The sequence below is a fragment of the Leptidea sinapis genome, chromosome Z (genome assembly GCF_905404315.1).
Source record: "Leptidea sinapis chromosome Z, ilLepSina1.1, whole genome shotgun sequence".
NCBI lineage: Eukaryota > Metazoa > Arthropoda > Insecta > Lepidoptera > Pieridae > Leptidea > Leptidea sinapis.
In genome coordinates this window covers 1,953,451-1,965,582 of record NC_066312.1, presented here as the reverse complement: position 1 = coordinate 1,965,582, position 12,132 = coordinate 1,953,451, and the positions used below count along the sequence as shown (strand labels likewise).

Here is a 12,132-nt window from a genome sequence, read left to right as displayed (position 1 = left end):
AATACATACACCAAGTTATTTTTTTTTTTTGGGATTTAATGACCTGGTAACTAAGACCTTTAAATCAAGTCTTAAGTTACTGAACTTGGTCTATCAAAGAGAATTAACGAAAGTAGTTTTGATTTTGACTGAAGTTTAGCGCAGCGAATTTAAGAAATATATTTAATGACGTTCTATACATATGGACATATCATTCGCAGTCTGATAACGAAACGGCAAAAGTGTGCTTAGACAATGTAAGAACACTTTTCTCCTTAGTCGTGCGTCAACTTTGTGTCAATCAACAAGCCTAAGTGTGCTATAAATAGTGCTTAAATAATATATTAACGATTCAAAAATAAGATGGTGTGACTTATCATAGGTAAGGTTATTTGATTAATATAGGATTCATATGCAACAGATTTAACTAAAAGTTTTTGGAATATTATTCCAATTTTACTAACTATTAAACTCTGAATATAAATATAAAATGGACAAAGCCTTAAAAAAAATTGTGCGTGTGCAAGTCACACATGGTAGAAATTCTAAGGTAGAAGATAAACTTTTGATAAAATATTCTCATTGAAAAGTATTGAAAAAATAAACAGTCGCTATATGTAACCTGTTTTTATTTTCATTTATAAATACTTAAAAAAATTAGGATTATTGAAAACAATTCAAATTCCATAAATTTCAAAACTCTTCAATGAGTATTTTTAATCAGGGGTAGGCTACGAGAGATTGAAATGGATAAAGAGTATCAGGACAAATGAAAGATCTATTATTTTGCACCAAGCTTAAAAAATATTTAATATTTTAATGTACAGAATTATAAAAAAAAATCTGCAGCTTTATAAACCCCATTTACGTCGCTTGAGGCATATAATATTATTTTACCTCCATCTCGTAAGATTTTTAAATACTACGAAACAGACGCTTCCATTTTTTTAAATGGTATGGAAATGTTCAAGCAAACCTACCTGTAGCGCCATGGTATAACAAACTGAAAATGGCCAGTCAGGTATTTATTACGACTATAAGCAGACTGCGTTTTGGTCACTCCACCATCCCGGCCCACCTGGCTTGGGAATAGTGGAGAGTAGCTACTGCACCTTGTGCAACAATTCTGTTGGTGATATCGAACATTTCATACAAATTTTATATTTACCTTTCCGCATCGGACGTGCCCGCCGGCACTGGAAATTCAAAAAACAAAGAGAGCGGCAGTGCCCCAAGGCACTCTTTTACCTCACCCAGTTTTCACCCTTATTAGGTGTACAAGATAGTTTATTTGCCTACGCAATTATAAACGAGTGAAGTCCGATACACATTTCGATCCGTTACGATTCAAGGCCACCAATATTCGACGTGATAGCTTTACGGATATAGCATTTTCGTGTTCACTAGTTCCCGGGCGGCGCAGCGAGCGGTCGTTATCAAGACTTTGCACGAAGATTGTTCTTTATGGAGATTTTGGTTTTATTTTATAATGAACATATAATGTTCATTACAAAAACATAAAAGGAAATAAAAAAAACAAGTAATTAACATTGAAAATCAACATTTACTTTAAAATATACCTATTTTTACAGTTATTGTTGAATGAAAAGTCTGTGTGAAATAAAATAGAAACACAATATGAATAATTTATACATGGTCTTATAGCTTGTTTCAATAGCTTTCACTGACATAGTTATAAGCATTTTATAACTGCACGTAAAATAATACGCACGGGGAAAACGCTGCGCGAGCGCCGTACGCTTGCCGATCTAAGGTGTATATCAAGCGGCGGAGCGCGCCGATCCGGAAAGGTTTATATGTGAGTGCTTTTCGTTTGACAGATTGATTCTTGAGAGTGAAATTAGTGACATACAGTTGGGAAATTTCAATTATAATAAGCCGAATAAAAATACTGAAGTCATCTGTTTTTTTTTCTTATGTATTGATTAGTTGGTTACACTGACCAGTAAAAGTTTTCTGTGCGTAAATGTGCGTGCCTTATATTATATTATTATACTCTTCACGTAAGCATCAAATTAGTCTGTGGTTCTGTGCACTGACCTGTATAAATTTGGCCTAAAGCTCTAGATACCAGGCCATAAACTCCAAAAAAAAACCTGTATAAATGCCACATGTAGGCTGTGCATGTTGGTTGTATGGGCTTTTGACCCCTTTGCCTGCCCAGGTGGACGAACAGAACCAAAAAAAAAAAGTCTGTGCATGTAGTCTACACTCTACACAATATGAATATTAGTGTTTTAATCAAACGCAAGCTATTATTTATTATTGACTGATAATATAAATCTGAGAAATGGCAGGTCCATGTTCCCTAAGATTAATTGCATCGAAATCGAAAGGTGCTAAGGTATAATTGATAATTTATATTAGAGGAGGTTGCAATTCCCTTGTATTTGATTATCTTCAAAATACAAATGTCTAATTTGGGTCAAATATGGAGAGTTTGAGAACCATTTAAAAATTATTTATAAAACATGTTTCCAGCAAGGCAGAGGAACTTGACCGGCTATTACAAGCCAGATCAACAGCTGGGTATAGATTGAATGATACTAGCAAAATAGTGATATGTCTGAACCTGGCTGCATCGAACTTTAACCTTGCTTTGGATCAAGTAAGATTGCTATTATTAAATAACTAAGAATATTTCAAATTTGTAATGTAGCGTGTATCATGTGATAACTAATATATCACCGACACCATTAATATGGTGTCGGTGATATATTATCAAAGTTATTAAAGGGAAACACCAGATGAATGAGTTGATGAGTGCTGGCTTTGGTAGACAGAGATTTTCTTGTTTAATTTTGTTAGGGTGTCAATGAACCCAGTCCACAAACAACTACATTATATACATATCCTAACTTGTGGAAGAAACTTTCTCATTTCAACTATTCTCCTATATATGTTAAGCAAGCAAATAGGCCATCAGAAGTCAAAATCTTGAAACACCCTTACAAACCTGCAATTGGATGTGAATTTTGGTAAAAATCTGAACATGTAGATAAGCTCTTCGTTATATCCTCTTGGGTAAATCACATTTGGAGACTTATGATTACCTACTTCATTATTTATTACCTGCTTAATTTTGATACTTGAATAAAAGTAGACACATGTATGTAATTATGATACTTTGCAAGAGACTATTAATTTTTAGTTGGGTTTATGTGGTATATGAGCGCCTGTGGTTTTTATAATTGTTTGCTATTAAATAATCATAACCTAGTCCCAATCTGTGCAATCATATAGATGTGCTGCTGGAAAGAAGAAAGATTTACAGCAGTCATTAATTATAATATTATGATCAACTGTTAATTGATACAAAAAAAAAATTATTTCCCTTCAGGAGACAGCTATCAGGTATTCAGGAATGAAAGAACGAAGTTACAGTAGCAGTCGTAAAATCATACAAAGTTAACTTGATATCAATGATGAGAATTTGTCCTTATCAGCACTATGTCTGATATTACAATGTACAGGAGCTAAATCTCTTGCTGAAGATATATTACAGGAGTATCAGAAATATTCCAAAAAGGTGAGTATAATGGTGTAATCTTGTGATAGTTTTTTTTATATCAGTCATGATCAGATGAACACCAGTCTCATTAGATGTTAGGTCAGTATACCAGCCTGTCACATCATAATGTGTTGGTAATGACGGCTTATTATGTACTATGTTTATTTTAGAGATTTATAACTAGCTTAGACTTAGGTTAGCACCAGTAATAGGTAATTATACACAGACTGACTAATGGCCATTTTCAATAACATATCTAACCTTAGTTAAACTTACTAGTGGAAAACAAATATATCCTTTTACTCTTACTTACATTTCAATAATCTATCAACATAAACTGGACTATAACTATGAATAGATAAGATCTTGTCATTATCAAGGTGACAGCAATGTATCTGTAACTAGTGATATGTTATTCACTTCGGTTGTTAGACTGTAATGAAATAGTAAGTTATCATTAAATTGAAATCCTCATTGTAGTATGAAAGTATTTATATATGTATGTAATTTCCTGCCTCACACAGCCACTTTGTGGAATCAACTACCGGCAGCGGTCTTCCCGCACAGATACAACTTAGGGATCTTCAAGAAAAAAGTATACTCCCACCTTAAAGGCCGGCAATACATTTCTTGACACACCTGTTGTTGCGGATGTCCATGGGCAGTTGCCTCACCTCTCCCCATCCCGTGAGCCTCTTGCTGTTTGCCCCCTCTCATAAAAAAAAATGTATAATTTATACTTTGAGGAAAGGATTTTTGGTTGTTTAGAACTCCGTTTTGCTCCATTATCCTTATTATAATTTAATTATAGCTTCTGTGCTTCTTGGGCAATTACAGCTGCATCTTTTAATGAAAGTATGTATCAAGTAAGCTTCACTGCTATATTAAGAAGGAAGGTATGGTGGTGCTAATCCACTAGAGTCAATATGGATCAGGGGACTTAGAACCATTTAAATTTAGTTACATACAATAGGTTAAAACAGTGTAGCACACACATCCTTTGCCCCTGGAATTCAACTTGGCGACATTACCCAATGATAAATAAAAATCAACCAATTATAGTTGACTGAATCTTATATTTAATTTTCAAATTAAAGCATTAATTGTCAAGTTAAGGTTTGTTATAGGTAAGCTCCAAATTAACTCATTAATGTTTAATTATCTGTTTTTTCTTGAATTTTACAATATTCATATTGGTGATTTTAAATTTGCATGTAGAGTAGTTAGTGGCATGTTCTTGCATTAAGGTGTTAGAATCTGTTAGTATATGAATATGACCCCAATGATTAAATATTACTAACTTAGTTTGTATTATTACAGGTACGACACAAACCACATAGTTATAAATAATGACTTCTAGACAACAATGTGATTCAGATAATATGAAAAAAGTTATTCAAGCTATATTGGATGGAAAGGCAGGTCAAACCTATCACGTGCCAAAAACAAGATTGAAAGACTGAGTTAATCATTTCAAAGAGACCAATGAATGATCTTGATTTCTCAAGATGTCCGTCTGGTTTAGGCTGATTTAAGCCGACTTTTTCAACTTTTTAAGAACAAAATCTAGTTGAACATGACTTAATCATGGAAAGGCAACTGTTTGGATTCACATATAAAGATCTTCGGCCGTTTTTGTCTACAGCATGTAGAAGCAAATAATATTGATTATTATTTTAATAGGATTTTCAAGCAAGTATGAGAAGATTGGCTAGCTGGATCTATGTAACAATACTCACAATTATCACTGTGTGTAGCTGATTCAATGTCCTGGGCAAGAGTCCTGGTTTTGTAAATTATTTGATTTACTAGAGCAGTCTATAGATTGATATGAAATCCTGCCTACAAAAATTTATAAAATGGATGAAAAGGAATTTACAAAAGTTTCAAAACGGCAAAGCTGTATTGAGAAAGCAATAGGTCTGGTTAGTTCAGCGGAAAGAGGTCCTCTTACTTCTGCTGTACTTTGTGTCTGTTACTTGGAATTATTTAGCCACATTCAAATGAAGGTGGAACTATTAGATCAGGTGTTCATAAACTACTTTGGACTCTGAAACAGCTTGTTGCTTCATTTCAGTTTCGAGAAAACTGCTTTTTTTGACATGTGGAGGTAAATTAAATTAAAATATATATCCGTATAAGGAGTACGCACACTTTCATTTGTAAAGAAGAAAATACTTTAATAAGGTTTTCGCCAGAATTACTGGTGAGATTCCTCTGGGAATAAAGTATGCGGCCTTGGTCACTTACCCATAACGGTTCACTCGTCTTCCATATAAAATAATATACTTAAAGAAAATTGACCAGACGGCGTTCAACTGATGGTAAATGATACGCCCTGCCCATTTATATACATTATGGTTATCATCACCCCAGTATTTTTACTAGCCACGGCGCCCTTCTAATCGATACATAATAATAATGTTCAAGCAATACAGTTTTATAGCAGAAACAGACGCTTGGAGAAATCTGGCTGACTGTGCTAAGAACGAATAATTGCGCTAAGCTTTTTTTGCTGCATTAATATCTCTGATAACATTCTTACAGCTGTCAGCTTTATTATAATTACTTGATTTTATGCTAATAATTACTAATAATAATATAATTTCAGGATGTCGAACCAAGTTTACCACACTATGTTTGTATGGCAGTGTATCAATCTTGCAGGTGAGTTGACAATTTTTTATAGTAATTAAAGGGATAAATTATTTGGACCACCTGCAGGGACTAACAGTCGTTTTATATTTAATTACAACCAGAATCCGTTTAATGCTATTGCAGTTGTATAATCTACGAATCGTTATCTTCTCTGCCATATCACAAGAACATTTATTATTTTGCGGTAGAACTCTGTGACCCTGGGGCCTTAACAAACTGTGGAGGCAATTTGTATTACTGCTTGAGAAGAAATTATTTTACATGTAAAAATTGTTAACATTGTGGCAAAAATGCAGTCGGTTGAGTGCAGATCTGCTGAGTACGGAATATGTCGGAGGGTTTCTAAGTGTAGGTTTTGGAGGGTCGTAATGATAATCCAGCTGTTTGGAGTGTTTTTCCATCTCTTTTCTCTGGGTTTGTTTTAGAGCACTGCTGCGGCATTTAACCTAGAGTCAGCCGTTAAGATATCATGCGATTATCGTGTAGAATCCTTATTTCACCCGCCATAATTCATCCCAAAATCCGTTCATTTCTGTGCCGCCGGATTACGGGATCTCTTGTCTCCATATAATTAGCCTTCTCATCTAAACTGGATGCAATTAGTCCTAATACAAATTCACTATAAGCAAGAATAAACCATTTATATTGATGCAACAGTAATACTTTTGAAAGTTATTCTTATATCCCATTTTCGGTTATTACAGACTGAAGAAGATTAAAATTGCCAAGAGTAAAATCATAGAGAAATCTAGGCTTCATTCGAAACAGTGGAGCAAGTTAGATACGGAGTGGACAAAGTTTTTTGATGAAAAATTTGCCAACAGTAAAGAGAGATCTGAAAAAGATGTTGCGGTCACTGGTATGTATTACAGAATATTATTTTATCTTTTTAAACTTCTCTTTCCATTTCGATGACCCACTTCCTGTGCAGTGGCCAATTAGGCATGAATTAAATTTTACCAAGCTGATAAAATTTTGTGTATGCGCTCAGTTTTGGCTCATTACGGGAGAATTTCTGAAAGGCTCACCACACAGACATTTTTAATGAACACACGTCGGTATTAATTGAAAGGATTTGCTTAAAATAATACGAAAAAAATATGTGTTGCTCCTTATTAACGCTTATACTTTAGCATCTTCAAAGTAAATTCTATTTTCAGATGACAAAACATTTAGTACTAGTTCAAGTTCGATACAGAAAAAGCCAGATGAGATAAAAAATGAGTCATATGAAGATTGGATACGTTTTATGCTCGAAATAAATATAAACATATAAAGAACTGGAACGAATGGAAAGGGAAAAAGAGAAAAATTATAGTTTAAGTGCTGAGGAGGATTTAGTATCTCCTAAAAAATCACCTCGTAAAACCTCACAGAAGACTGCACTAAATTTTTCACCTTGCAAAACTCCAAGGAGGTCATTAACTGGTGAGGGGCTTCTATTTCTTAATAAATTATAAACGTCTAAGAGAAATGTCGTAAACTAAGTGAAGTGAATATAAAGGTGCGTACAAACTAGGCGCGGCAAATCATCGAACATAGGCGACGTGAGCATTGCCGCGCTCGAACCTTCCGCGGGGCGAATCATTCGCTGTCGGATATTGAGACCTTATCAAAGGAGCTTCTGTCGTTCGCTCGTGAATAGTTTGCTGGTTGTAGTTACTGGCTAGTATAGGAGTCTCCAGGTGTCAGAAATTTTCAAGTAATTGCTAATTTGGTTTATAAGAATCAACTGGTCTGTCTAGAAGCGGGCGGGGGTGAACATATTGGCTCGATAAAACAATACATCATGGCTGATATTAATTGACTGTACCTACGATAGAAAAGGGTGTTCTTATATTTATTTATTAACGTATTACTAGACTATGATTTAGCTCTATAGTAATAATAGTCAATGACGTTCTTTCTTTACATATAGACAAATCACGTTTTCAGAACCGAAACATGGAATATGCCACAAATTACACCATATTAAGCGACGACTGCTATATGTATAAATTGCCTCATTCACTCCAGTTGTTAAAAAGATTCTTGGCCAATAAGCAGCAATGTAAATCATCAGATTAATTGATTCTCTCAATGACAGTTGACACACGACTAAGGAGAAAAGTGTGCTTACATTGTCTTTAAGCACACTTTTGCCGTTCAGACTGCGAATGGTATGACTTTATAATATGTGTATAGAACGACATTGGTTATTATAATACTATAGTAATAGTAAAGTAAATAAATTTGTACAATAAAAATGATTGGTATTTTGTTAAAGTAATACATATATCGCCTAACAAAAGGCTATTAGCTCGACTTAACCGAGTAGTAGGCGTAACATGTTTATGTTTGTCCCTGGTTTTAATTTTATTATTATCACAGTTTAAAGCAAATTCTCTAATGTCTATGAAAAACATGAAAAATATATAAAAAAATAAAATTCCCATTCCTTGAACTTGTGACTTTAAAATGGAGTCGTGAGTAGTTCGATTACCGCCGGTTTTTACGACACAGAATACCTGAAAATAATAACTGTAATTATTCAACAATATCACGGTAGGTTCTATTGAAATATTAATTTGTAAAATCATTAATTACAGACACGCCTCAAGGTAGCCTGCACGTCGAACGGGAGCCAGAAGTAGCGGACATGGCTCTCGTGTTAAAAGACCAGTGACGACATAACACGTGCATTACGTATGACACCAGCAAGAAATAGTATGACCCTCCACTAATTGTTAAGTTCATATATAGTTTATAATATTGTATTGACGGAGCCCATTTGTTAAAACTCCGCAACACAAATGATCTGAGAATTCACTCCTTACGTTATATTATTAGGTTTGGAAATTGTCATATATTTATAACGTTTCGTTATTTACTTTATGCGAGTAAGAGTGTTATAATATTTTATCGTGATGCTGAGTAACGGCGTGTGTACTTACTGATGACTTTGCACCGACACACGCTTAACTAGCACACAGAATCGCTGCAACTGACGAAACGAGCAATTGCATAAGTTGTTAAATTTTTAATAATGTTTAGGAGTATCAAAAAGTCGTCTCGTGTCTGTAAATAGCGATATTATTGTAAGTTGAAATGTATAATGTAATGTAATCATGTGTAAAAGTTACAATTACAACATGTACCGTACAAGTAAATGTAATACACTATGTGTCAGGGTTGAGCCTGAAGGTGTATGAAAGGAGACCCAAGTGATAGACGGGAGCGTTCATTGTTTGTTAAACATAATATCGGGATAAGACTGATGTGACAGGGACACAGATAACTTCACTTTATTATCGTCAGCGGTTATTGAAACTGAGTCTAACATAGTTGTATTACGTTTTAAGTATTATTTTAAGTTTGATCACTGTTATAAAGTATGAAGTAAGTACAAGTTATACATCCAACTTATATATACATCGACATTTGATTGAAGTGTGGGCCGCTGTAATAAATGATGTCACACTATTTCTTTATTTTTATAGCGAATGAGCCTTTTTTTGTTTATAAAACTTTATAGGTTGAACACAACCAGTGTGTTTATTTTATTTTTCCTTTATCGGTGAAATTGGTGTAGTTTCACTTTTTATTTTCTATTTTCATGATAATAAAACATATAAAATAAAAGTGGTTGTAATTATTTCACAATATCTCGCTGTAATATCTAACACTCAACTGTATGCCGATATATCTTTTGGGAAGCATAATACAGAGCAGTTTGATGCAAACAAGGTAAGGCCACCGCTTGCAACTACAAGGCGTAAATTCGGCTTCACATGGAGTCACTGATCTGCAGTTTTCCCGAACCAATACGAGGGGACCTTCATAAAAGACTGGCAATCCCCACCATCTGAATGTGTGGCGTTAATCTACAGTGCGGTTTTCAATGAATTTTTTTACGTGCTACAACGCAATGGATTGAACTTCCTTGTGCGGTGTTACCGGGACATACGACATGGGTACGTTCAAAAAAGCGCATACTCCTGTGATTCCTCTGGTGTTGTTAGAGAATGTCGGCGGCGGTGATCACTTAACACCGGGTGACCTGTACGCTCGTTTTTCCTCCTTTTCCATAAACGCATCTCTAGATCCCTGGTATTGCGAAAGTCCATGGGCGGATGACTCACCATCATGTAATTGTAAACCTCATGCCTGTTTTCCATCTTATTTAAATAATTGAGATTTGATAACTATAATGTAGGTATTAGACAAACCCACGATACCGATCAGCCGCGCTTATTATTGATATTATAGTACTTTAGTGTTATAGTAAATTGATATTCTGAGGTGATCACCTTCAATCAAGTGTGTCCGTGGTTGTCATTGGATAACTTAATTTCATTAAAAAGAACGCAGGGAGAGTTTCTTGCGCCGTTTCTTCTCTCTCAGAGCGCCATTTATTTCCGAAGCGGTAGTAGTATCTAGTATTGGAAATGACATCAAAAATAATTCCAAAGGAATTAATTTTGAGGAAATAAATGCCTTTAACGGATGTGGAGAAGAAAAATCCAAGACGTTTAATTGGTAGGTAGTGATACGCCAAATACCTACAACTCAGTATTCTTAAAAAAAGGAAATACTGATCCTTATTGTCATTGTAATTGTGCTCGTCACTTTGAGACATAAGATGTAAATATCACTAGCTCGGAATTTCCCTGCGAGATCGAATCAGGAATGAGGAGATCTAAAGTTACTTAGGTCACAGTCTTCCGGCTGATGATAATGATGAAACAATGTACAATTGTATTTGTAGAACTCAACGTCCTTCTCAATGTAATACTTACAGTAACAATGACGCGTGCACGTGCGCTTTAGTTCCGCTCACCGCTCAATGTCCACGCTGCAGATTACAAGTGTTAAATTCAAATTTTTCGCCACCCACATATATTATAAGAAATGAAATTGAAATATCATAACCAACTGTAAAATTAAAATATTATCTGTAATACTAGTTTGTGACCGCTATTATATCCGCCTGGATGCATTTGTAAACGTGACAAATTTAATATTCTAAAATAAAACAGAGTATTAGTGAACCCTGCATTATATCCTCTCTCCTACGTATACTTCATAATAGGTAGTTATTTGTACATTAAGAAGAGTACTTGGAGCCTTCGGATCCGAGTAAGTTGAACATCTTCCCTACTAAAAGTCATTAACCTATTTTCAAAATATAAAATATCGTATGTTATTGAAACACTTTAACATACAATATCTTGCCCAGCATACACTATGGTTGCAAGACAACGATATATTTAATTCAATATACTTACTTTATACATATAAACATCCATGACTGGGAAACGAACATCCATATTCATCATGTAAAAGTTTGTACCTACCGGTATTCGAACCCGGGGCCCTCTAGCTTAGTAGGCAGAGTCACTAACCACTTGGCTATATCGGTCGTCATCGTCAAATGAACACCTACATAAACAACAGAAAACAAGAAATTTAATAATAAATTTGTAGAATTGTTGACCATCGAAGCTGTTCACCGCTGCGTTGGAAGATGTCTTTAAGCTTCTGGACTGGAAAGGATCGGACATCTATAGCAACGGTGACTACTGTCACTCACCTTTCGCAGATGATGTTATGATCTTGGCTGAGATAATGGAAAACTTAAGTCATATGGATGATGCTCGATACAAGCTTCCGAAGGAGTAGGAGTAATACAGCTTTGCGATTATTTCGCGAAAGAGTTCTCTTCGAATTCAATTCGGATGGGCAACATTCAGGAACAAATGAGGAGATTCGTAGGAGAAACAAAGTCATACATAGCCATTGATTGCGAATATGAAGTGGCACTGGGCAGAGCACAGCTCAATAGACAAATGGCCGTGAGGCCGTACCGAAAGACGCAATGTTCGTGCAAGGTGCATTGAAGATCGGGTCAAGATTATCGGAATACGTTGGATGATCAAGAACTTTTTTATATTCAGATTTTTAAAATATGTAGAAACTTTAAT

At 34.9% G+C, this 12,132-nt stretch overlaps 1 protein-coding gene across 1 annotated transcript; it reads left to right on the top strand.

Moving 5' to 3' along the window:
- Nucleotides 1-2,330: 2,330 nt before the first annotated feature.
- On the top strand, nucleotides 2,331-9,784 carry LOC126979272 (uncharacterized; the record flags this gene model as incomplete). Its single annotated transcript, XM_050828555.1, is given in 7 exon segments — nucleotides 2,331-2,344; nucleotides 2,482-2,608; nucleotides 3,341-3,529; nucleotides 6,123-6,178; nucleotides 6,874-7,028; nucleotides 7,330-7,597; nucleotides 8,758-9,784. Coding segments are annotated over 6 exon segments (657 nt in total), but the record flags the coding sequence as incomplete, so codon positions are not given.
- Between the last annotated feature and the right edge of the window lie 2,348 nt (nucleotides 9,785-12,132).